Source organism: Carassius gibelio, chromosome A17, assembly GCF_023724105.1.
Source record: "Carassius gibelio isolate Cgi1373 ecotype wild population from Czech Republic chromosome A17, carGib1.2-hapl.c, whole genome shotgun sequence".
In the NCBI taxonomy this organism is placed as follows: domain Eukaryota; kingdom Metazoa; phylum Chordata; class Actinopteri; order Cypriniformes; family Cyprinidae; genus Carassius; species Carassius gibelio.
In genome coordinates this window covers 1,519,943-1,547,315 of record NC_068387.1, presented here as the reverse complement: position 1 = coordinate 1,547,315, position 27,373 = coordinate 1,519,943, and the positions used below count along the sequence as shown (strand labels likewise).

At 40.5% G+C, this 27,373-nt stretch overlaps 1 protein-coding gene across 1 annotated transcript in view; it reads right to left on the bottom strand.

Annotated features, from left to right (window-relative positions):
* Positions 1–27,373, bottom strand: part of LOC128031483 (serine/threonine-protein kinase D3) — a 116,884-nt gene that overhangs the window by 73,790 nt on the left and 15,721 nt on the right. Inside the window, exon 3 of the mRNA XM_052619779.1 lies at positions 20,860–20,998. Coding sequence (XP_052475739.1) covers positions 20,860–20,998 — 139 coding nt within the window. The remainder of the gene's footprint in view (positions 1–20,859; positions 20,999–27,373) is intronic.

The following is a 27,373-nucleotide window of genomic DNA, read 5'->3' as shown; positions in this document are numbered from 1 at the left end:
ACCAATGTTCTTGTCCATTGCCCTCGCAGATTCCTGTAGCTAATCTTGGATGTACATTCCATTAAAAGTTATTGATGACAAGCCTCTGAAGTTTGACTTTTTGCACCATAACAATACTTATTGGCAACTAGTCATCATATCTCTAGTCCTTTAATGTATTTGCATTGTACTAAAGTGCGTTCATTTTAAATGGGCATATATGCGGCTGAGGAAGACCTGAAGGTCGAAACGTTGCTTGATTAAATTCCTCTGGAGCAGTAGTTTTCAGTGTTCAGACTTCACTTCTTTATTTGTCTATATCATTTAGTTGTCTTGCACCTGCGTCCTAATTGGATGTGCACACCATTTTTGTATTTTCATATATGCGGCTGAAACAGGAATCCTAGTGCATCCCAAATTTTTCAACATTAACATTTTAATATAACATTATAGTCATTATGGCCTATGGCCTTTAGAAAAATGTTTTTTGAGGCGGTGGGGTAGTGCACAATAGGCCCCTGTGGTGCGGGCTAAGCTTTTGTTCTTAATGGCATTTGTTCCCTTACATTACTTTTACTTTTATACTTTAAGTAGTTTTTTAAACCAGTACTTTTACACTTTTACTTGAGTAAAAAGCTTGAGTTGATACTTCAACTTCTACAAAAGTCTTTTTAAACCCTAGTATCTATACTTCTACTTGAGTAATGAATGCCAGTACTTTTGACACCACTGGCCAATCAGCAAACAACTCACTTTCCTCAGCGAACGATTCACTTGACTCACGCAGCGAACGACTCCCTTTCCTCAGCGAACGACTCACTTACCTCACGCAGCCGGCGACCCACTTTGCGCAGCCGGTCACACACTTTGTGCAGCAGGAGACTCACTTTCCGCAGCCGGAGAGTAACTTTCTTCTCGCAGCGAACGACTCACTTTCCTCATCGAACGACTCACTTTCCTCACGAGTCACGCAGCGAACGACTCACTTTCCTCAGCGAACGATTCACTTTCCTCACGAGTCACGCAGCGAACGACTCACTCTCCTCAGCGAACGATTCACTTTCCTCACGAGTCACGCAGCGAGCGACTCACTTTCTTCAGCGAACGATTCACATTCCTCACGCAGCGAAGTTGAGCAAACGACTCACGATCCTCACGCAGCTGGAAACCCACTTTTCGCAGCCGGAGAGTCACTTTCCTCTCTCAGCGGACCACTGACTCTCTCTTCATGTAGGGACCGAATATTATAATTAAAGTGACTTCTATATTGCATCCAAAAGAACATTTATATATATTTAAATATTCAAAAAAGTGTTTTTGTTTTTTACTTTCATTAAAATATTTCAATAAAATGAAATAATTGCCTATTGCAAATTTATGAATCCATGGTTAACTTTTTTTCTGCAGTCACTGGGCTATATGTATTGAGATATTTTTTTATTTATATTTTGTAAAAAATAATAAAACATAAACCTGAATTGTAATCATTCTAAACATCTGTATTTTCATAAATAAGTAGGCTATAATATGCTGCACCACATGCATATCTTGCTGTGTGAACGCGTTCGTGTGATTGGCTTATAAGTAAACAATCCCCCACTGTGAAGTTCACAGACCGCAAGCAGTTTGTAAATCAAGATATATGTGTGTGTGCATCAGAAATACATTTCTGAATCTTGTCCTGTGCATTTGTGAATCATGAGTGCATTTGTAAATATTGTTTGCATTTCTGAATTGTGTGTTTATTTCAGAATTTTGTGTGCATTTGTGAATTTTGTATGCATTTGTGAATCTTCTGTGCTTTTAAAATTGTGTGTGTGCATTTGTGAATTTTGTGCGCATTTGTGTATCCTGTGTGTGTATTTATGAATTATGTGTGTGCATGTATGAATCCTATGTGTGCATATGTGAATGTAGTGTGTGCATTTATCTTTATTGAGACTCTTTTGGCTCCATAAAGGTCAACGCAGTAATAAGCTTTCTAGTGTAGAGCGTCCTGTACAAAAGCTAATTCTGATATTAGAATGCTCATAAGTTGATTTAAGAGAAATGGTTATGTCATGTTGAAAATTCTTCATTGTTGTTATCCTGATATAACAATCTCATAATTTGGTGGGAGTGTAAATAACCATAAGTTTGTTACGGAAAAGGAGACTTTAATTTTGAAATTTTGTGTTGAGATGGTTGACTTCCGTTTTTGAATGCGCGCTCCCAAGCTAGCGCAGTTTATAGCATTTAGCAGCTTGTCATTCCAAATATGGCACTTCTACACGAAGACCTGATAAACATTGATTTTCATGCTTGCAGCCCCTCCGAAGAGGCAAAAGGTGTGTTAATGTAAATCCGTTGAGCAATTTGTCTGTAAATATGTTCGTTTTTGGCACAAATGTAAGACCATATTAATGTGAACAATGTTAGCTGATCAGTTATATCATTTGTATACATTTCAGCTCTTACGTTGGTGATATGGTGAATGGAGTAAAGTTTATAAAGGATTAAACATCATAAGACCATCAGTAAAAGTCTCATCTCTGTTCGGGGGGCATGCTACAGAGGCAATACCGTTTATATCGATATAGCTACAGTAGTTTGATACGAGTGCATCTGAAAATATAGCAGAGGAGACAGAGTGATGAAGCCAATCAGCGGACACCATGGATCTAACAGAGCCTCTCCACGTCTCTGCTGAACTGCCAGAGCCTCTCCACGTCTCTGCGGAACTTCCAGAGCCTTGTCACATTTCAGCTGAACTCTCTGAGCACTCGACTTATCCTGTGGTGGCCACAGAGGCCATCCAGGAACTCACCGCCTGCCCTGTCATGGCTATGGAGACCATCTACCATCTCCTAAGGGCCACCCTTAACCTGTTAATGTTCTCTATTTCAGACTTGCCTAACCAGACTTGCTCTCCTGTGCCATCGATCACACTGTGGTGGTCTTCGGCGCCGCCCTGGTGGGCTTTAGTCTTGACCGCATGGCTATGGTGGTCTTCTGCGCCACCCTGGTGGGTTTCTGTCTCGACCGCACTGATGTGGTGGTCTTCTGCACCACCCTGGTGGGCTTCTGTCTCAACCGCATGGCTCCAGTTCCACCTGATCCATCCTGGATACTTGCCCTGTCGGCTCGGCCCTGGGCCCCAAACTTTCTGTTCCCTCCTGGCCTTGTGTTTTGTTTTGTTGTTTTTTGTTGTTTTTTTGTATTTGTTTTCTCTCGGTTTCCCTCTATGGACCTGGCCCTCTGTCCCTCCCCCTGATCCTCCGTCGGTCCACCTCCCTCCTGATCTCCTTGTGGTTGTTGTTTTGTTTTTTTCACTTCCTGTCTCTGTTTCCCTCTATTACCTGGCCCTCCCTCCCCCTGGTCCTCTGCTGGTCCACCTCCCTCCTGGTCTCTGTGTTACTTGGTTTGTACTTGTGTTCAGGTGGAGCATCTGGTAGCTGCTCCGTAGAAGAGGGGGTATTGTCACGGTGTCTGGTCTGTGTTTCCCTGGGTGTCCACTAGTGGTCTCACTTCCCCATAGGCACCTCACCGCAGGCACTACATTTCCCACATAGTTTTGTCCCTTCATCACAGTTAATTGCACACCTAGTATTGCACTCAGCTGTCTCCACTTCCTTCATTATCCTGTCTATATAAACCGGTCTGTTATCTGTCTGTGTCATGGAGTCCTTAAAGGGGGGGTGAAATGCTATTTCATGCATACTGAGTTTTTTACACTGTTAAAGAGTTGGATTCCCATGCTAAACATGGACAAAGTTTCAAAAATTAAGTTGTACGTTTGAAGGAGTATTTCTGTTCCAAAAATACTCCTTCCGGTTTGTCACAAGTTTTGGAAAGTTTTTTTCGAGTATGGCTCTGTGTGACGTTAGATGGAGCAGAATTTCCTTATATGGGTCCTAAGGGCACTTCTGCCGGAAGAGCGCACGCTTCCGTATAGCAGAGCACTGAGAGCACAGACATTCACTGATCAGAGCGAGAGCGTTGCAAAATGTGTTTTTGGTTGCCAGGGCAAGACAACCCTGCACAGATTACCAAAAAAAAAAACAGCATTAAGGGACCAGTGGATGGAATTTATTTTTACAGAGCATCAACGGAGTTGTGCAAGTGTTTTTGTTTGTTCCCTACATTTCGAAGATGCTTGTTTTACAAACAAGGCCCAGTTTGACGCCGGATTTGCACATTGTTTATTTCTTAAGGATAATGCAGTCCCAACGGAAAAGGGTCATGATCGGGTGTTGGAACCACATGCGGTGAGTAAAACTGCTTCAAATATCTCTGTGTTGTTAACTTGGCTATCGGTGCGTAAGCACATCAAGTAAACAACATGCGATGTTGTCATCAAACTGCACTTTCCACATGTACACCTTAAAAAAAAAAAGATGACATAAAGTGGAACTTAGTCATTTTCCAAAACCGCTAAGCAAATATATACAGTTTCAGTACATACCACATAGAGACGTCGTTGCTGATGCTGCTCTTGTTAAATTTCAGCCTCTGGATCTGATTCTGGATCATACATATACGCTGAATCTGACTGTTAGCCAATGTTTTGTTTTGGATGTTTTTTTCCTCATGGTAATGTCACAGCTTCCAAACGCTCTCAACGCAAAAGCCTACTGGCTCTCGTGATTCTTTAGCTCCGCCCGCACGTCACGCCTCCAGCCGGTCGTGTTCAGATCGGTACAGACAAAATCGGTACAGACTATCTTTCTCTTATGAATATAATAAAACTAAAGACTTTTTGGAGTTATAAAGGATTCAGTACTACTCTATAGGTACTCGAGATTAAAGGGTTAGTTCGCCCAAAAATGAAAATTATGTCATTAATAACTCACCCTTATGATGTTCCAAACATGTAAGACCTCCTTTTATCTTCGGAACACAGTTTAAGATATTTTAGATTTAGTCCGAGAGCTCTCAGTCCCTCCATTGAAGCTGTGTGTACGGTATACTGTCCATGTCCAGAAAGGTAAGAAAAACATCATCAAAGTAGTCCATGTGACATCAGAGGTTCAGTTAGAATTTGTAGAAGCATCGAAAATACATTTTGGTCCAAAAATAGCAAAGACTTTATTCAGTACTCAGAATCTCTGGGATTAGAATTTGCAACTAGACAGATGTACTGTTATTTCCACTACAGTCAAAAATCTGTGTGTTATCTTAGACAGCAACTTGACTTTTGAAAATCATATTTCCCATGTTACAAAAACAGCATTCTTCCATCTTAGAAACATTGCCAAGCTAGGAAACTTGTTACCTGTTTCTGATGCAGAAAAGCTGGTTCATGCATTCATGACCTCTGGGCTGGACTATTGTAATGCATTGTTAGGTTGATGTCCTGCATCTTCAATAAACAAGCTACAGGTAGTCAAAATGCAGCAATTTTACCCCAATTTTACAGTCTCCGCACTGGCTACCTATTATGACTGCACGATTAATCGCCATTCTGTGGCGCCATTAATCGCCATGTTTCTCAGTAAGGTCGGTTCTGTGATTATTTAGTAAATCTCCATCACCTGCTTTCAGGTGTAGCAGCATTTGCTACACAGAGCTGTATTTCTCTGACAAGCTGTTCAAAATTGCGATCTAAATCGATTAGCACTTCATTACAGACACTGTATATTTTATTAAGATTAAAATTATAAGATGAACTCAAATAAACCATATATTTCCATAGTCGTATGTTTATAAGTCACACTGAATCAATGAAAGCAGTTAAATCTTCTGTTTATTCAGCTGCGGCTTTCGTGGATTTCTTGTTCGTACCTGTGTTTTATACACTAATTAGGCACATTGAATCAATGAAAGCAGTTAAATTATTCTGTTTATTCAGCTGCAGCGATAGGCATTTCCTGGATTTCTTGTTCGGGGCATATTTGGATTTTAAGCGCAAGAGTGCTCTCTGGCCTTTGGATGGAGGTTTACTACTTATCACAGAATTGTGTTTCACTGAAAGATAAGCATGACAATTGTAATCTTGATTTATTGCCTTTGCAATTTAATTTTAATTAATTGTGCAGCCCTACTACATACTGTAGATTCCAGACCTTCAGCCATCAGTCTGGCTATGCGAGAAAACCTCAGATGCAGCTGTTAATGATGGTTAAAACTTATTCTGCCATAATTTCCCAGTCAAAAATTGTCAACTCTATTTGAGCTAGATTTTTATAAAATGTTAAGTTCAAGTGTCTGATAAAGCAACAATACCAACTCTGATGATGCACTCTTTAATTAAAATAATAATAATCAACCCTTTATATTTATTATTATTTTTATTATTATTTTGAATATATATTTCAGTGCTTAATGGTGTGACGTGGGATTGTATTTATTTATCAGAACTGTGCCATGGCAGAAAAATAGTTTGGGAAACACTAGTGAGTAGGGCAGTGTGATTAATCGAAATCAAATCGAAATCGCGATATGAGACGTTGTGATTTGCTAATCGCAAAAGCCTGTGATGTGGACGCGATATTAACTCTGTTCCAGAGCATATGCATGACTGTCAGTCTTCAGTGACAGTCTTACTAACCAACAGAGTGAGCGCACCTCCGTTTTCCCCAATCAGCTCTGCTCTAAGCAGCTGAATACACTCCCACTATAAAAAAAATAAATAAATAAAAAAAACACCGGAAAACAGTAGAGAGACAGATTGGGATTATGGCGTCTACAGGGTCAGGTCAATAGTTAGGAAAATTAAAACTAAAGAAAAACGTTTGTTAACTTAAGCTTTGAAAAGACAGACAACGAACAAAAAATATAATTTACAAGAGCTGCGTCACAATGCATATGAAGAGCATCCCTTATTGCATGTTCGGTATTCCCAATTCAGAAGACCGTACACACAGCCTGTGTCTCTGAATATTAAAAAATGTTAGGGTAACGATTCATATAAAAAAAAAAAAAATTAACTTGAGAAAATAGTTATTTATTTTTCATTGGCTCAAGTAAAAAAATATGTGAATCATTACCAAATTTATTTATTTATTTTAATTGGATGAATGAAACACTTTGCATCTTGGTTATATTCGCACCAACATTATTTCATTTTAACATTTTGGAATAATGTATTTACAGTATATAGCATACTTTTATCTAGTTTGACATTTTGGAATAATGTATTTATATAGCATATTTTTATTTAGTTTCACTGGGAAATACCTTATTTTAAATTTACAACCAAATTTAAAAACTAAAATACTGAACGCTGATTGAGAAACATGTTATTGAATGTGTGTTGATTGTGTTGTTTGGATTGTAGAACTATGCAGTTGTTGCCTTTAATTTCACATTGTTACAGTTATTGTTTTCATCGAAGGCCAGTTTTATGTAGTTTCAACCCAATTCAAAAACAAAAGCTAAATGCTGATGTCTGTACCATCTATGTTGGTATTGAATGTAGGCTACTTACTGTGCAGATACTGGCGTTAATTTCAGATGGTTACGGTTATTGTTTTCAATAGCCAAAAGCCAGTTTGGACTATTAAATACCAAATAAACATCTTGTTTATGCAAACTTTCTTTCTTTCTTGTTTGTTGCTTAAATTTTTTTTTCCGGAAATCAGTATCGGAATCGGCCAGTTTGCTTGTAAAAAAAATCGGTATCAGAATCGGCCATGAAAAATCATGATCGTGCATCCATAATCTAATCAACCAATCACATGGCAGTTGCTTCAATGCATTCAGGGGTGTGGTCCTGGTCAAGACAATCTCTTGAACTCCAAGCTGAATGTCAGAATGGGAAAGAAAGGTGATTTAAGTAATTTTGAGCGTGGCATGGTTGTTGGTGCCAGACGGGCCGGTCTGAGTATTTCACAATCTGCTCAGTTACTGGTATTTTCATGCACAGCCATTTCTAGGGTTTCCAAAAAAAGGGTTGAAAAGGGAAAAACATCCAGTATAAATTAAAATTAAATTAAAATTAAAAATTAAATTCATGCATTTAGCAGATGCTTTTATCCAAAGCGACTTACGCACTGTATCAATTGATTCAGGCTATCAATTTTTACCTATCATGTGTTCCCGGGGAATCAAACCCCCAACCTTGCACTTGATAGTTCAGAGAACTGAACATTATTTTCAACATTATTACCTGTAATCTAAAGCCTCAGGTAATGGGTAAAAAAGTATTTTTTGTGAGCTTTTTCTTTTGGACAGTTTGTTTCAATGAACTGGTTCAATTCACTATTTGGTTCTAGTAATCATGCAATGACATATACACAATTGTATCCAATATGCATGTGAAATGTGGATGTTTTAAGCACCTAGAGCAGTGGTCTCAAACTCAATACCTGGAGGGCCACAGCTATGTAGAATTTAGCGCAAACCAGCTCCAAATCACACCTGCTTGGAAGTTTCTAGAATCCTGAAGACCTTGATTAGCTGGATCAGGTGTGTTTGATTAGGGTTGGAGAAAAACTGTGCAGAGCTGTGGCCCTCCAGGAATAGAGTTTAAGACCAATGACCTAGAGTGAATAAACATCATCTTCAGCTCACGTTTTAACATAAACAATGAGAAACCATAAAAATAAAAAATAAAAAACATTAATTTTGCCCCTACATTCAAGTGCTCAATTCACGTATTTGCTTATCTCTGGCTCATCCATCTTCAGTCCGAGTCAGAACTGTTTCCTCAGTTCAGTTCAGTGTGTTTAGGCTCATTTCGATTTGGAGTGACTGTCAGGCATGCCCAAAAGTACCATTTCAGGCAATTCAGTCTGTAACCTGGGGCCTCATTTATAAAGCTTGCGTACGCACAAAACGGGACTGAAAACATGCGTACGCCAGTTCCTGCGCTAAAGGTGGGATTTATAAAGAAAAACTTGACGTGAAAATATGCGCACCTACATGCAAACTCTGACCCATGCGTACGCACATTTTGAAGACAAAGCAGTTTGGCGACACTGATGGTGAGTTGAGGAACTGACTGCGGATAAAGGGAATTAACCCTTTGCAAAATGACAAAATTTACTTTGTCATGTTTCAGTATTTACAATATTTACAAGTTGCTCATAGGTCCCGGTTACAACAAAAAATACAAATAACATTAAATCACCATTATGGGTCCTAAAGATACATACATGCATGTTTAGTTTAAAGACATAAAAGGAACTATATGTATATATCTTAAATGGATGTAGGCCTATCACTCATTATGTGATTAATGTGATAAGGTGTAAATGATTAAATCTGATAGCTGAAAACATAAATAGCCTACTGCAGCAACACTTAAGTGCATATTGTATGATGGATGCGCTGGCACTGCTGGAAGACTATGCCAATGGCAGACTTCGAAGGGAAAGAGTATTCAGGGACCGTGAGGATTTCCTAGCCCATGATGATGAGTGGCTAATAAGCCGCTTTAGATTTCCTAGAGCCATGCTCTTGGATCGGTGTGCTGAACTTGGCCCAGCATTACAAAGACCAACAACACGGAACCGCGCCATCCCGGTACCAACCCAAGTACTTCCAGTTTTAGGATTTTTGGCAACCCGGACATATCAGTGGGAAATAGGCGACAGGTAACTAAGTGTACTTTTTTTTTATGCAAAACCTTATTGATTTTAACATTCCTATTAATTTGTCATAGGTCTGGGATTTCACAGCCATCCCTAAGCTCATTAATGCCTGCAGTTTTGAAAGGGATTATTAAAATGACCAATCGATACATAAAGTTTCCTTACACTGTTGGAGAACAGGCCAATATCAAAAGGCAATTTGCAGCAATGTCCGGTTTCCCAAATGTAATCGGCGCAATCGACTGCACTCATATTGCTATAAGGGCTCCATATGTAGATGAATTCATATGTGAATCGCAAACATGTGCATTCAATAAATGTGCAAATTATATGTGACGCCAACTTGACTAAGGAATGTTGTGGCACGATGGCCTGGTTCTACACATGACTCTTTTATTCTAGCGCACAGCAGTGTAGGGAATCGAAACTGGTGCCGTTCGCGATGGCTGGCTTCTGGATAAGTAAATGCATATAATTGTTTTTACATAACAGTTAAAGCCTATTGTAAAAAATAATCTGTTATACTTTACAGGTGACAGCGGTTACCCGCTCAGGCGCTGGCTACTCACCCCATTCTCAAACCCTCAGAGCGCAGAAGAAGTGCGCTTTAATGATACCCACACTCGTGCGCGCTCAGTAGTTGAGAGAGCCATTGGCCTCCTCAAGTGTAGATGGCCTTGCCTTGATGCTTCGGGTGGTAGACTTCTATATCAACCAAAAAAAGTATGCCAGATTATCATGGCGTGCGCTATTTTACACAAAATTGCACTGATGAATGGTATCCCTGTTCCTCCCGACCTACCACAACACCAGCACGAAGAGCCTGACCCACACCACCCTCCCCAACAAGAAGGACATCATCAGGGAGCAAGGCTCCGTCAGGAAGTAATGCGCCATTTGTGAAGAACAACAGTGCAAAGGTTCATTTTTTAACAGGATCTTTTAATGTAGATGCAATGTCACCCAGCACAACCCTTATTTGCTTAAGCTCATCTGCGATTACAGTAATTGCATTAATGGTGTCTCTCTGTGTCTGCAGAACAGCCTAAGTCAGCACCCGGCCACTTCCCGCCATGCCATAAGGTCGGGACGCACTTGTGCTGGGGACCTCGGGAAACTCCATAGGCCCTGCAGACTCTGCGCTGGGAGTTTCGTCACACTGGTCTCCCGCAGACTCCGCAAGAATAAGGACTAAACCAATTGTACACTCAAAAAAATAAATTGTTGAATAAACATGATTTATTCGTAGCACCCATTATGCATCTAATCAAATCAAGTAAACTTGCACTGCTTCTAATAATAATTCAGTTACAAATAACAAAAATGAATCATTTAACATAAGTAAACGTGTTATATCCTTATTAATCAGACATATTTGTATTTTGCAAATCAAACAAGTGGCTAGTTGACTTTTTTGAGTGTATAATTTATTTTGTTTCATTGAGCACACAAGCAATAAAGTTATTTACCTGGTTCCCCTGTATCCAGCACATCTGTGTCTCCCTCCCTCTCAGACACAATGCCACTCGGTTTGGCCGAGAATCGAGGCCATTCGGGTCTCCATTGGGGACAAATTGGGGGCGCCTTTGCCCCCACCAGTCGCACACACACTCTGTCGGTGAGAGGCAAGCCGTTTCTTTGCTCCCGCCTTAAGATCGGACCACTTCTTTTTTACATCTGGAACCGTCCTGTTTGCCGAAGCAACTGCGTTTACCAGTTACCAGCAGTGATGTGTTGCCACTCTAAATATTTTTTTTTTAATTGGTAATTCCACTGCTGTGGCCACCAAACAAAATAGCCTTCCTTTCATCCACCTCACTCACAAGAACCTCTATTTCTGCCTCAGAGAAATTTTGCTTCTTGCCCTTGCTCTCCATTGCTGCCATGATTTTGCTTTTAAAAAACACAAATTTCCTTGCTCCTTTTAATATGCATGGCCAATGAGGTCTATATATCTATATATGGTTGAATGGTCAATTTTTTTTTTTTTAAAACGCATGGTTTTATAAATCTGAATATTTTTTTGCGTACGCTATTTATGGCTTTTGTGCGTACGTAGAGTTTTAGTAAGGATCCTACGCACAGTTTTATAAATGAGGCCCCAGGTAACTAGTTAATCAAAAAGAACTGGTTCAAAAGAATGATTCATTCATTTGTGAACCGAACAACACTCCAGACTGTTTGCCTGAGACTGTGTATTAAAGGTATTAATGCTGTAAATAATGTTCAGTTTCTCCCTCAGACTGATCTTTTTGCTTCATAAGACTTTAATATATCGTCAGGAGCCATGGGTATTAATTTTGTGTACCTTGATATGCTTTGTCTTATTCTCAAAGACAGGGAGCTGCTGACTAGCATTTTATGAATCACCAAAGCCAATGGCTTCAGCTAAACATCTTTACTGTTCTACTCAAAAAAAAAAAAAAGTTACCTACATCTTGCATGGCCCGAGGGTAAGTAAATTAACAGCAAATTGTCACTTTGGAAGAGCTATCCCTTTAACCAGTTTCATAGAATGTGTTCAGAGCATAAGTTCAATAACAGGAAAACTTTCATGAATAAGGATCTGAGTTCTGGGAGAGCTTGGAACTTTAGACGGAACAATCCAGAATACTGGCTTGCAGTCAGTCATGCACATTGTTGATTTCCAGTGCAGGACACTTGAATCCGTGTTAATATATATATGTTACAGAGGAGGTTCCTGTACCGCCTCCCTTGCACCACCAGAGGGAGCCATCGCCCGAATATTAGTTTTACTATGAACTCCATTTCCCACAAGGCCTCATACCTGGGACTAATTACACCTACACCTGCACCTCATTTCCACACTCATATAAACTTCTCACACACACACACTCATTGCGAAGTCTTGATTTGCCCCGGCTGTCAGTTCTGAGAGTTATTACCCGCGTTTTGTTTTCTTCTCTTGACCCTGGACTGTTTCACGTTATTGATTGTTCTCTGCCTGCCTCGACTTTCTGCCTGATTACCCGACTCTGTCTCTGCCTCGCCCCCATTGCTTAGTTTGCTGTCGTTTGACCCCGTCTGTTTGACTATCCTAAATAAAGAGCTGCAAATGGATCAAACTCCGTCTGGTTCTTCGCAACAGAAGACTTCGCCAATTAGTGATCCAGCGGCCCTCGCACAACTCTCCACCGAATTGACTGCCCAAGCATCTCAGCTGGCATCACAACAGCATCAGCTGAACCGACTGACAACTCTAACGGAGGAGCTAGTTCAAGCATTTCAAGGTATCCGTCATTCGACAACAAGCGCCATGGCTGCCCGACAACCAGCGGCAAGTAACCCTTCGCAGTTGATGACTTGCCCGGTCAGCCCTCGCCTCGCCTTCCCAGAACGGTTTGGCGGAACTCCGACTAAATGTAGGGGTTTCCTGTTACAGTGCTCTCTTTTTGTCAATCAACAGCCGCTATTATACCCCACGGAATCCAGCTGTATAGCATTTGTTTGTTCGCTACTCACCGGGAGGGCGTTAGAGTGGGCAACAGCAGTCTGGAGGACGGATGGTTCCGCTTTCCCCTCATTCGATGCATTCCTTCAACAGTTCCGTGAGGTATTCGAATATTCTACGGAGAGAGGAGATGCTGGAGAGCAGCTATTAACCCTTACTCAAGGGAGGAGTTCGGCTGTGGAGTATGCTCTCTCATTCTGCACACTCGCAGCTCAAACCACCTGGGTCGAGGACACACTGAAACTGCTGTTTCGAAAAGGATTAAGACCAGAGTTATAGTCCGAATTGGCTTGCCGTGACGAGGGTAGGAATCTGAATGAATTCATTGATCTCACCATCCGAATTGACAATTTGATCCGCTTACGACGCCCAACACAAGCTCCAGTCCACATGTCTCACGAAGCGGCCATGAATCAGGAACCAATGCAACTAGGAACGACCCATATCACGCCTGAGGAACGCGAACATCGTATGCAGAATCACCTCTGTCTTTACTGCGGTCAACCGGGTCATATGAGGACTTCCTGCCCTGTATGTCCGTCGACAAGATCTCAAACGGTGAGTCAACAAACTAAGAACACCCCCTCCTCCTCTTGCTTTAATCTACCAGCACAGTTATTCGCTCAGAACAAAGTATTTCTGACTTCAGCACTCGTAGATTCGGGGGCAGCGGGGAATTTCATTTCAAGTGAGTTTGTTACTCAGTGCCAATTGACCCTAACTCCCTGTAACTCACTCTTGGCAGTGGAGGCGCTAGATGGATGACCCCTCGGTGACGGGATGATTCTCCAGATCACGGAGGAAGCCACACTCCTCATTGGACCCTTACATACAGAAACCATCCGATTCTATGTCATCAATTCATCCACTCACTCCATTATCCTTGGACTACCCTGGCTGCGCACCCATAACCCTCACATCTCCTGGAGAGAGAATCAAATTATCCAGTGGGACCCCTCTTGTCAAGTTTGCTGTTTGTCCAAGATTTCAAGAATCCACAGCAAGGCCTCTGACCCTTCTGTTCCGGACGTTAACAGCCTAAACATGCCAGTCGAGTACTCTGACTTAATCGAGGCCTTCAGCAAGAGAAAAGCATCTCAATTACCTGAACACCGCTCTGTAGATCGCGCTATTGACCTAATGCCCAGTACCACACCGCCTAAGGGAAGAATCTTCCCTCTCTCACAACCAAAATCTGAAGCAATGAAGCGCTACATCGAGGAAGAATCAGCCAAGGGCTTCATCAGACCTTCATCTTCACCAGCTTCAGCCGGGTTCTTTTTTGTTAAAAAGAAGGATGGGGGATTGCGGCCCTGTATTGACTATCGTGGCCTGAATGATATCACTGTGAAATTTTGTCACCCACTCCCACTGGTTCCGTCCGCGTTAGAACAACTCAATCGGGCCAAATTCTACACCAAATTGGATCTCCGCAATGCTTATAATCTCATCCGCATTCGTGCAGGGGATGAGTGGAAGACCGCCTTCTCAACCACTAGTGGGCACTATGAGTATCTTGTCATGCCCTTCGGCCTAGCCAACAGTCCGTCTGTCTTCCAGTCTTTCATGAATGACGTCTTTCGGGACATGCTAAATAAATGGGTAATAGTATACATCGACATCTTAATCTACTCTAACACCATGGAGGAACATGTCCGTCACGTCCGGTCAGTGTTAAATCGTCTCATCCAGCATCAACTCTATGCCAAAGCTGAGGAATGCGAATTCCACCAGACCAGTATATCATTTCTGGGGTACGTGATCAGTCCGTAGGGAGTCGCCATGGAGGACAAGAAGGTTAGTGCAGTTCTGGAATGGCTTTTACCTCAAACAGTGAAGGAGCTCCAACGTTTCTTAGGATTCACCAATTTTTACTGCTGCTTTATCAGGAACTTCAGTACTATTGCTTCACCTTTAACCACCATGACAAAACGTCATACAACCCGTCTGAGTTGGTCCACAGAATCACGTCAGGCTTTCGATGAATTAAAGATCAGATTCACTTCAGCACCCATCTTATGACACCCAGACCCTGAACGGCAGTTCATCGTCGAGGTCAACGCTTCTAGCACAGGGGTAGGGGCAGTTCTATCACAACGTCATGGACAACCGGCCAAGATGTACCCATGCGCATTCTTCTCTCGCAAATTGTCTGATGCCGAATGCAATTATGATGTGGGCAACCGTGAGCTTCTGGCTATGAAATTGGCCCTTGAGGAGTGGCGACATTGGTTAGAGGGATCCACACACCCCTTCATTGTACTCTCCGACCACAAAAACTTGGAATATCTCTGTTCAGCCAAAAGCTTGAATCCACGTCAGGCCAGGTGGGCATTGTACTTTACACAATTTAACTTCTCTGTGACCTACCGCCCAGGATCCAAAAATATGAAGGCTGATGCCCTATCCCGCCAAACGGAGGAATCGGTTCACACCACCCTTTCTGAGAATATCATCCCGGAGAGTCTGCTCGTAGCCCCAGTGCAATGGGATATCCTGACAGAAATTGAACAATTTAACAGTCAAGATCCACCTCCAGGCGAATGTCCAGCGAACCTCATCTATGTCCCCGAGTCCCTACGCAAACAACTCATGACCCAGGTACACACGACACCCAGCTCAGGTCATCCCGGAATCACAGCCACGACACAACTTCTTCGAAACCGCTTCTGGTGGCCCACTCTGTTAACTGATACCAGCACATTCATTCGCAACTGCACCAACTGCAACATGTCAAAGACTCCCCGACAAGTACCAGCTGGCCTCCTGACTCCGCTACCCACACCACAACGACCTTGGTCACACATTGCTATTGACTTCATCACTAACTTACCCAACTCACAGGGTAACACCACTATATTCACCATCATTGACCGTTTTTCTAAAGCCTGCCGTCTTATTCACCTACCTAAACTACCAACATCCCTGGAAACTGCCGAACTTCTCTGCAATCAAGTTTTCAGGTTCTATGGTCTCCCCGAGGATATTGTGTCAGATCGAGGACCACAATTCATCTCCCGAGTCTGGACAGCATTCTTCAGACATCTCTGTCAATGTCAGCCTTACATCCGGATATCACCCGGAATCAAACCGAACGTCTCAATCAAGAGGTTATCCGGTTCCTAAGGTCATACTGTCAACAAAATCAAACTGAGTGGAGCCGGTAGTAGTTCTGGGCAGAATATGCCCAGAATTTCCTCACCAAGCCTGCCACAGGTATGACACCTTTCAAATGTATCCTGGGTTACCAACCACCGCTATTCCCCTGGTCAGGTGAACCCACCGATCTGCCCTCAGTAACCGAATGGCTGCAGAACAGCGAGGCCATCTGGGATTGGGCTCATACCCATCTGCTCCATGCAGTCAGATGGCAGGAACAACAGGCTAACCGTCATCGTCGCCCTGCTCCAGCATATGCTCCTGGTCAATGGGTCTGGCTCTCCACCAGAGATCTCCGCCTCAGATTACCCTGCAAGAAACTCAGTCCCAGGTATGTTGGCCCGTTCAAAATTATTAAACGAATCATCCCCGTATAATTTCGTTTGGAATTGCCTGCTAATTATCGTGTTTCCCCTACTTTCCATGTTTCCCTACTCAAACCTGCTGGGGGTCCGAGTGGAACGACGGACGAAGGAGCTGCACCCCAGGCCCCTGCTCCTATCCAGATTGATGGCGAGGAGGCGTATCGTGTGCATGAGTTGCTTGATTCCAGACGCCGTAGGGGTACGCTGCAGTACTTGGTCGACTGGGAGGGATTCGGTGCGGAGGAGCGTTCTTGGGTTAATGCAGAGGATATTCTCGACCCTACACTACCCTACACTGAGGAGTTTCATCGGATGCATCCAGAGAGACCGGCCCCCCGACCTCGAGGAAGACCCCAGCGTCAGTTGCATCCTCGCTTCAGGAGCCGCTCGCAGGGGAGGGGCTCTGTTACAGAGGAGGTTCCTGTACCGCCTCCCTTGCACCACCAGAGGGAGCCATCGCCCGAACATTAGTTTTACTATGAACTCCATTTCCCACAAGGCCTCACACCTGGGACTAATTACACCTACACCTGCACCTCATTTCCACACTCATATAAACTGCTCACACACACACACACACTCATTGCGAAGTCTTGATTTGCCCCGGCTGTCAGTTCTGAGCGTTATTACCCGTGTTTTGTTTTCTTCTCTTGACCCTGGACTGTTTCACGTTATTGATTGTTCTCTGCCTGCCTCAACTTTCTGCCTAATTACCCGACTCTGTCTCTGCCTCGCCCCCATTGCTTAGTTTGCTGTTGTTTGACCCCGTCTGTTTGATTATCCTAAATCAAGAGCTGCAAATGGATCAAACTCCGTCTGGTTCTTCGCAACAATATATATATATATATATATATATATATATATATATATATATATATATATATATATATATATATATATATATATATATAATGTATTGGCTTTATAGTGGCTATCGATTTTGCTTGACAAACCTCATTAGGCTGCGGTTCTCTCGGTTGGTTGTGCATCTTTTTTTTTTCAACACTTTTTCCTTCTAGTTAACTATCTGTTAACATGCTTGGATACAGCACTGTGTTAACAGCCAGTTTCTTTGGAAATTAATTTTTGTGGCTTACCCTCCTTGTGAAGGGTGTCAATGATTTTTTTCTGGACAACTGTCAGATCAGCAGTCTTCTCCATGATTGTGTAGCCTAGTGAACCAAGCTGGGAGACCATTGTGAAGGCTCGTGAAACCTTTGCAGGTGATTTGAGTTGATTAGCTTATTGGCTTGTCACCATATTCTGATTTGTTAAAAGAACCAAAGACTTAAACTACTTCAGTCTGTGTGCATTGAATTTATTTAATACACAAGTTTCCAATTTGAGTTAAATTACTGAAATTAACTTTTCCACAACATTCTAATTTACGGAGATGCACCTGTAGTTTTTAGCTAATATTTACTCAATACTGTCCATATACACTAATTTGGGGTCATGAGATTTAAAAAAAAATATATAGAATTCACCCACACCGTCAACAGCAGCTTGCTTGAGGCTCAAACTTGTCTCCCTGAACGTGTGCAGTAACTTGAAACTGCAGCATGTTGAACCTCTTTAACAGCCTGAGATTCTGCCATGGGGTCCATCCCCTTGTTGGTGGCTGAGCGCCCCATCTAGGAGCCAGCATGGGAACCATCAGCTGACCTATTTCTCCATGAGCTGGTTTAAGTCAATCAACAGTAACTCGTTCTGGATTGCCTCCAACATCGATACGGAGGCCATCCAGTGTCGATGTTGGTGAGCTTCATGACGGATGTAAACAAAGTCAGCCGCAGAGAGATCTTTGGGCATTCAAGCTACTGTCAGTCCATGCTGAGAAGCAGGGACAAGTTTGAAAGAATTGATTCTGTCCAGGGGGGCCGAGCGTTGGACTCCAAGGCCTTGTGCTGTCTGGGATGAAATCTCCTGTGACCTGCAGAGCCTGGCTATATACCAACTCTGCTGAGTAAGTTTGTAGATCCTCCTTGGGAACCGTTCACAGGTCCAGGAGGACCCAGGCTCACTTCATCTGTCATCCGTCAGACTGGCACTCTTTTGAGAGAGAGATGAAAGCGTTCACAGAGCCCACTGGCCTGTGGGTAAAAAAAAAGCCATAGTACGGTGAAGCTGCACACTTAGGATCTGAGACACCTCAGATGTAAATTGAGGGCGGCGGTCAGAAGATATGTCCGATGGTGTGCTGGAACATGCAACCAAAGTGCCAATGAAAGCTTGTGCTACATCCGCCATTGTCATTGAGGCCAATGGTACTGCTTCCGGCCACCTGGTGGTTTGGTCCACCATAGTCAGAAGGTGAGCAAACCCCCAAGATGGTGGCAGTGGACCAAACAGGTCAATGTTAACAAGGTGAAAAACATCATTCTGGTACCTTCTAAGGTTTCCAGTGATGCTTGGATGTGTCTCTGTACTTTAGCCTGCCTACATTCCACACGTTGAAACCCAGCTCCGCAAATCCTTTTTCAATCCATGCCACATAAACTTTGACGAGACTTGTTTCTGTGAAGCTTTCTGGCGAAGGTTTCACAAACCATGGAACTTTGTTGAACACTGCTCTCCTCCATCGCACAGGTATCACTGGACGAGGGTGGCCTCTGGAGACATCACACATCAGCATAACTCCAGGGTACACAGAAGTAATTAAGGAGTCAGTTGCTGTAAACTTGTGTGATACTGCCTGGTACAAATCTGCCAGCTGTCCCAGTTCCCTGTAGTCAGTTACTGTACTGTTTGCAAGAGAGGTAAGAGCATTTTTTGGTAATTGTTGTAAGAACAATTGTTGTAAGAAAACAAAAGAAGCTTGCGTTCTGCAAGTGAACGTCACTTGATTGTGCCATCCCAAAGAAGCACAAAGTCACTTTTACGGACTTTTAAATTAAATGTTCCCTCCTGGTGGAATGACCTTCCCAACTCAATCCGAGCAGCTGAGTCCTTCACCATCTTCAAGAATCGGCTTAAAACACATCTCTTCCATCTTTATTTGACCCTCTAACTTTATCACTCAATATTCTAATTCTATTCTTAAAAAATCTAACTACCTTTCTAATATTTTTCTATTCTATTTTTCTTTTATTTATTATGCAATTATATATGTGTGTGTATGTGTAAAGACAACTAACTAGCTTGCTCTATTCTTTTTTTTTAATTCTATCTGTTTTCTTTTTATTTATTATATTATTTAAGATCCCATGCTACATGTACTGTATTAAACTAACTGAGACTTGTTAAAGCACTTATATATCATTGCTCTTTTTGTTGTTTTTGATTGCTTCCACTGTCTTCATCTGTAAGTCGCTTTGTATAAAAGCGTCTGCTAAATGAATAAATGTAAAATGTAAATGTAAAACATGGCTTTTGCACACCCAGCAGTGCTAGCATGTGGTCCATTAACTCGAACGGCCGTGAATGTCCGAGGCCAATCAGAGAGATCAAACAATGTGCTCTTTCAGTCTCTGATAAACATAAACACTAAAGATATGCCTTTAGTGTAAAATATTTATCCCGAGCAGGGGGATTTTCCAGAATGCTGATTGCTAGCATGACCATGGAGCTGTGGAGGGCTGCGACGACATAATAGTATCTTGTGTCGTCTGCGGACATTTGTGTATAGACTGAGCTATGTGTGTGTATATATATATATATATATATATATATATATATATATATATATATATATATATATATATATATATATATATATATATATTATTTTTTTTTATTTTATTTTTTTTTACACTTTCTGCATCTTATCAAAGCATCAACAAAACTCTATAACTCGTAGAGGGGACATATCAAACATGCATGTCTGTGTGTGTGTCGGTGATGTGTGAATTAAGTATGTGGTGTGTGGGTTGCTTGCCCCTACAGATCAATAATAAAGTAAAACTGTAATAATGTGAAATATTCTTATAATTTAGAATAACTTTTTTCTATTTGAATATATTTTATGCAGCTGAACTTTCTTGAGCACATTTACTGCTCGCGAAAATATTATCAATGTTGAAAAAAGCTGCTTTATATTTTTGTGTATATGGTGCTACATTTTTTCAGGATATTCTGATGAAAACAAAACAACTTTTAACCTAAATGGAAATCTCTGTAACATTAAACATTTATTAATTCTGATCAATGCATCAATGCTGAAGAAAAAGTATTAATTTCTTTAAAAAAAAAGAAAAGAAAAAAAGCAGTTTAAGCAGTTGTTTCTTTGTGTATCTCATTAACAGACTCATGTATTTCACGTATCATACACAACCACTGGTAATGGTGATGGTGTTGTTTCAAAGTGAAACTTTTGTCCCACACAATGTATTGTCTATATATTAATAAGGCCACAGTGAGTACAACTCACCAGACAGGACGACCTCAATCAGATCTCCCTCATGGATATTCTCTGCTGATGTTAACCGCTGGATGATGTTGTCTGAGTTCAGATCATGGCGGAAGAGCAAGACCTTATCGTACAAGCCAAAGAATCCACATTCTGGGAACTGAGGAGGAGAGAATGGGATTTGTTATTAATAATGAAATCAAACATCAAAAGTTTATTTCCTTGATCAGAGCTTTGCATAAATACAAATATATTGTGTGCAGAATTTCATATTCACTAATGATTTGAAATAATTTTTTTTATTTTTTTTATTAGTTTATTTATCTAATATGTTTATTTATCAGGGACAATGCAGCGCACATTGTTACATACATAATTATCATAGACAAAGCCATAACAAAATGTGTAAATGTGTTGCATAAAAGGTTTCTAGCCAATAGGCTAATTTGCAATCCCAGTCCCTGGTCAGGCCTTTCTAAAAACAAAAAACTACGTAGTGTAAACTACACAATCATGCAACAAATACATTATAAACATTAACATGTCCACATATTTGATTTTCTTTCAGCCAGTGTTTCACCTTTCTATTAAATGTTTTCAGGTTGGTTTCTATTTTTATTTCCGTTGGTAAATCATTCAAAAAATGGGTCCCTATCACTGAAAAACTTCAGTGGCCAAAAGTGGTTTTGCGCCCCTCTGCTATGCAGTTGCCACCCGCTGCTCTCCTAGTGGCAACTCCCCTTGTGTTTATTTTTGTCACAAAAGGACAGAGTACGGCTGGAGCTTGATTATTTATACATTTAAAAATCAGCTTAAGGAAAGAGAACTTAAAACAGTCAAAATTTAAAAGCTTGTATTTCTGTACAATCAAACAATGATGCCACATAATTGGTTTCTGATCCATTATTTTCAGTGCTTGTTTGTATAATGACATGATGGGTTTGACTGTTGTCTGGGAGGCTTGGCCCCATACAGTAACACAATAAGATAAATGAGAAAGTATCATAGCATGAAAAAACAGCAAAGCTGCTTTGACAGGTGTTTGATGCCTAATCATTCTAAAACAGTTTAGGATTGTCCGAACAGTCTTACAGAGTTTGTTAATGTGTGTATTGAATTTGAGTTGGGGATCCAGAATAATACCTAAAAATTTTAATTCCTCAACTTCCTCTGTGGCTTCTTGATCTATTTTAATTGTACATTTAGTTTTTCCTCTAATTGAGAAGCACATAGATACCGTCCTTTTGACGTTAAGCGCCAGATGATTTTCTTTAAGCCACTGGGATATACCCTCCATTTCCTTAGTCAGGGTCTCTGCTACTATAGTTGGTGTCCTAGCTGAAGCATAAATTACTGTATCGTCAGCATACATTTGGCAGTTGGCTGACTGACAGCATGTAGGTAAGTCGTTTATATATAGACTTAAGAGCAGAGGCCCCAAAATGGAGCCCTGTGAAATACCCATTGTGGATTGTAATGATGTTGAGAGTTCGGAGTTTACTTTAACACGTTGCTCTCTATGCTCCAAATATGATGCAAACCAGCCGATAGCATGTTCAGAGAAGTTGAAGGTGGTAAGTTTATTCAATAGTATGTTGTGGTTCACGGTGTCAAAGGCCTTTTTTAGGTCTATAAACACAGCTCCCACAACATTACCCTTGTCCAACTTAATGTTCTCGTAAGGTAGCAATTAGCCATTTCTGTAGAATACCCTGCTCTGAATCCAAACTGTTTAGAATTGATAAGTTTGTTACCTTCAAGATGTTCTACTAACTGTTCTATGATAATTTTCTCTAAAATTTTGGAGAAAGCCGGCAGTATTGAGATTGGCCTGTAGTTGCTTGCTTGATTCTTTGCACCAGCCTTGAAAATTGGTGTAATAATGGCTTGTTTCCAACTTTGTGGGAATTTGCCCACTCTGATGGAAAGGTTTACAAGGTGGGTTACATGATTAATTAAAGCAGAGCAATGAGTTGTAATAAAAGCAGTGTTGAACCCGAAATACATCCTTTGCCTTAGATTTATTTAATTTATTAATAATTTTATATACTTTTTCCTGACTAACCTCTTTAATTTGAAAAAGATCTGATTGGTCAGACTTTGTAGTCTGTGATAGGGTTGCTGGTTCAAAAGTCTCAGCAAGCTCCTCAACAGACTGAATAAAGAAATGATTAAGTTCATTTGCAATAGCTGAATTGTTAGTGCTGATAACTCCATTCACTTCCAACTCAGTTATTGTTTTTTGTTGACTAGGCTTAAGTTTAGTAAGGCTATTGAGGTGCTTCCAAAGGGATAAACTATTTCCTTACGAATCCTCAATCAATTGCATAAAATAGGCTGTCTTTGCTTTACGCAATTCTCTAACTACTGCATTTCTCAATCCTTTAAAGATGAGAAAATCGGTATTTGTTTTGGAGAGCAGCGCTTTTTTTCAATGCATAGTCTCTCTTTTTCATTAGCTGACGAGTGTCATTGTTCAGCCATGGTAAGGAGGCTTTTCGTTTTGTCTTACTATATTTCCCAATCAGATTTGTGAGGTTTTTCATCAGAGAGTTACAACAATTTTCTAAATCATTCGATTGTAAAACATTATTCCAATCTAAATGATCTAAATCATTTTTAACTTGTGTCAACTTAATTTTGGGGATACCCAGGTTCCCTTGTTTACTTTCGTTCGTAAATTTGGGTAAACGCTGTTTAGTGAGTTTCCGTACAACCATGGTCATATTGTGATCAGAGAGCCCTGTTAGTAAATTATAAGTTCTAATGATTCTCTGTGATCTCTTAGTAACTATCAGATCAATCATAGTTTTACTCGCTCGTGTGATCCTTGTTGGACCTTTAATCATCTGATGAAGACTATGCTTTGACAACAGTCTCTTTAATTTTTTTCTACGGCTTTTCTCTAGCCAGTTAATATTAAAATCACCAAGAAAAACAGATTCGGTGCGAGTATTTACATATTTAAAAATTTTGTCAAAATTCTCATAAAAAGAAACATCATATGATGGTGGGTTATACAGCACTATAATGTTAAAATTCATCTTAGGGGATAATACAACATTTAAAGCCAAACATTCTAATGATGTGTCCAGTTTGATTTCATTACATTTCAGAGTGTCTCTAACATAGAATAGTACCCCCCCCCCCCCCCACCTTTTTTAGATGTTCTATCCTTTCTATGACAAATGTAACCAGGGACATCAATCATACTGGTCTGGATATTTCTTTTCAGCCACGTTTCGCTCAATGCTAAAAAATCTAAATTAGAGTCAGTTAACAGATGTTGGATCTGATCCCGTTTAGGCAATATACTCCGAATATTCAAATGTCCACCTAGAATACCCTTAGGTTTAGACATAGGCTCCCATATTACCCGTGCGTTATTTACAGTCTGAAAAAAATCTAAATTCTCATTGCTTCCTTACTGATTGGATACTGTCACCGTATGGAGTTCCTGTTACCTCGGGGAAGACGTCCATCCGGAGGTCAGCCGGTGCACGCGCAATCCACCCTCCGGGGAAAGGCCAACAGCAAATGGGCCTGGATTCAATTGTACGTCCCCAGACAGCAAAATCAAAGTCAAAAGAACACCGAAATCACGTCAATTGCATCCTCTCTGATAATCCCGCTTTCTCAGCGTGCCGTGATGGGTTCAATTTGTTTGATGTTCGAGCAAATGGCAATGTTTTGTTTACTCGGCGTGCCATGACGTGGGTGATCAGATTGTTTGGTGATCAAGTAGATGACAAAGTATCCATATCCAAAGAAGTTTAATCTCGGTAATCCATTCGTATTTACTGACTGATGGTTGTCAGCCTGGGACAACGGTTTGTTTGCGCTTAGGTGTTGTCCAAGTGGCAACAACAGAAGCCAACAGCAAAGCAGAAATACGCAAACATTTCCTTCATCTCTATAATTATTATTTAACCGGTTTCTTTGTTTTGTTCTTAAACCAGTAAATATTGAAAAAAATGAGTTAGTAGAAAGTATTGGAGTGGAGCCTGACAAACCACCCGACACATCTGCCGCCATTTTTCGGGGAATCACATTATTGTATAAATAAGGCATAATGTGTAGTTGGCATTTTGTAGTATTTTACAATAATGATCATATGACTTGATAATTACCCCGTTTATTTCACAGATTAAAAGTTAAATGTTCTAATTAGAAAGAAAAAACAGACAGCTTAGCAAAAAAGTGTACAATGTTATAGTATTAATTTATACAATATTATTTCAATCAATCACCTTTATTTATATAGTGCTTTAAACAAAATACATTGCGTCAAAGCACTGAACAACATTCATTTGGAAAACAGTGTGTCAATAATGCAAAGTTAAAAAAAAAAGTATTATTTCTACTTTTTCAATTTTTTATGGAAAATTTTGTTAGCAACAATACATGTCTTACTCTTTTAAGTTCTCTCTCATCAAGACAGAGTGTGTTAAAAAAGAGAGAGAGGATGAAATGCTCAAAGTATCACTGTTATGTTGCTATGGACAATATTGAACTATTGCTTACACTGTAGCACACATTGACACACGTGACCATTCAGAATCAAGTATTCTAGAGACCCATATAATAATGTGGGATGAATCCTAATTCCTGTTCTCAAGCCAAAGCATGACATGAAAAAGAGACACAGAGAGAAACATCCAAGTTCTGTTTTCCTGCAATGGCTTGCCTCTAAGGAGGTTACCAAAGCTGAGAGGCATGCAGAGCCGAGCAGAGCACCTGGAATGTTAGCCCTGTAAAGAGAAGGTCTGAAAAACATCTGCTGAAATCAAGCCCACAGTAATGAGTCACACTACTGTTCTCTACATCCTCCAGCTCAGTTCTTCTCTGTGTGGATGAAATGTTGAACACTAAAGAAAAATACTTGCAAGATAGAGGGCTCATTACTAGAGCCCGATCCATGTATTGTTTCGGTATTTCGGTATCGGCGAATATGGCGCTGATATGCCGCCGATATGATTTTTTTACAGAACATAAAATGCAGATAAAATGCTTGAAATGGTGTAATTACTTGGTTTGCTCATTTGCTACTGGTGACCCTTTTATTCATTAAAAATAATCAGATTTTGGAGTTTGATGATGAACACATTGCAACGGGCCACATAAACGAGCAATATATATCGCAGAAAATTAAATATTGCAATGTAATTTTTTCCCAATATCGTGCAGCCCTATACTGTACTATAATATACACAATATAATGTCTGTATAATCAAAAAGGCCTATGCTGTTTAAAAAAAAAAAGAGCAAGGTTGTAAATTAAAATGTTTATACTTTTACAAGATAACACTATTTCAGTTTTTCTACTTTAGAAAATGTGAATTCGGTGTGTTACTATTTCTTAGTCATAATCAGAGATGTATACTAGCAATTTCTGAGTGAATTTTGTTTCAAGGTAAATTCTACATTTTTCCACTATCGTCATGAATCTGGGCGATTGACAAGGTATGTTAGTTGGCAGTACTTAAGTTAGTAAACTATGTTAAGAGGGAAACATAAACAATCCAAAATGAAACCATCCCAGAGTCAGACGTGAGAAGTCCTGTCAGGATACGATCACAGCCAATTCTGAGGTATTTCCTTTTATCAAGAATCACCAAACACCCTCCCATTCAGACAGGAGGCTGAATATTTCACATGACATGTCTCTGGTGTATCTGGCCTTTTCAAACCTAAGGGTCTTTGGGAGTATTTTGAGAAAGAGTCAGTGAATAAGTAAAGTTGACTCATTTCATATTTATTGGTATAATGCTACAAAATAAACATTGCTTCAGAGTTGCTTTACAGGAAATCATGATGTTGATGTTTATAATACAATAATAGCAGATTAGAGCTGAACAATAATTTTACTTTTTGTGATAATAAAAGCAATCAAGCAGCTGAGAGTTGCTACATAGTACTGTATATATTGTTAACTAATAAAGTACGGCACATACTGTAATCCAATTTTAAATAAATAACTGGGCAATCATTTAGTAACAATCTGAAATAAACAAAAACAAACTAAATCTGCAACAACAAAAAAAAAAGTGTTATATAGGATTTTTTATTTTTTGTTTGCTAACTTGTGAGGAAGGGTTCACAACAGGCCAAATGAAAATATTGGATATGAAGGGATGAAATATATTGGAGGGGAAGAGAATGGGCATAAGAATGGATGGGTGAGGATCAAAGTCCCCCCGAGCTGAAGGTTCTGGATGAGGTATGTCTCACTGCCAACAAAAAAATCCATCTAACACAGCTGTTTCCTGGCTGGGTCCTGACACACAATGCACCAAAAACAACGCTGCCCATAATGCCAGGGCCAATGAAACTCACAGCCAATGTTTTTGAAATTGCCCCAATGTCACCTGTGGTCAGAAATCCCTGTCTGTCGCTGGAACAGCTCTGTCCTTCCTCTAGACCATGATCTCACAATCAACACAATGACATGTCATCACAAAATAAATAAAGAAAAATAAATAAAATCATGAAGGAAAAGAAAAATATTAAGAATGAACTGTATGTGTGTGCTCAT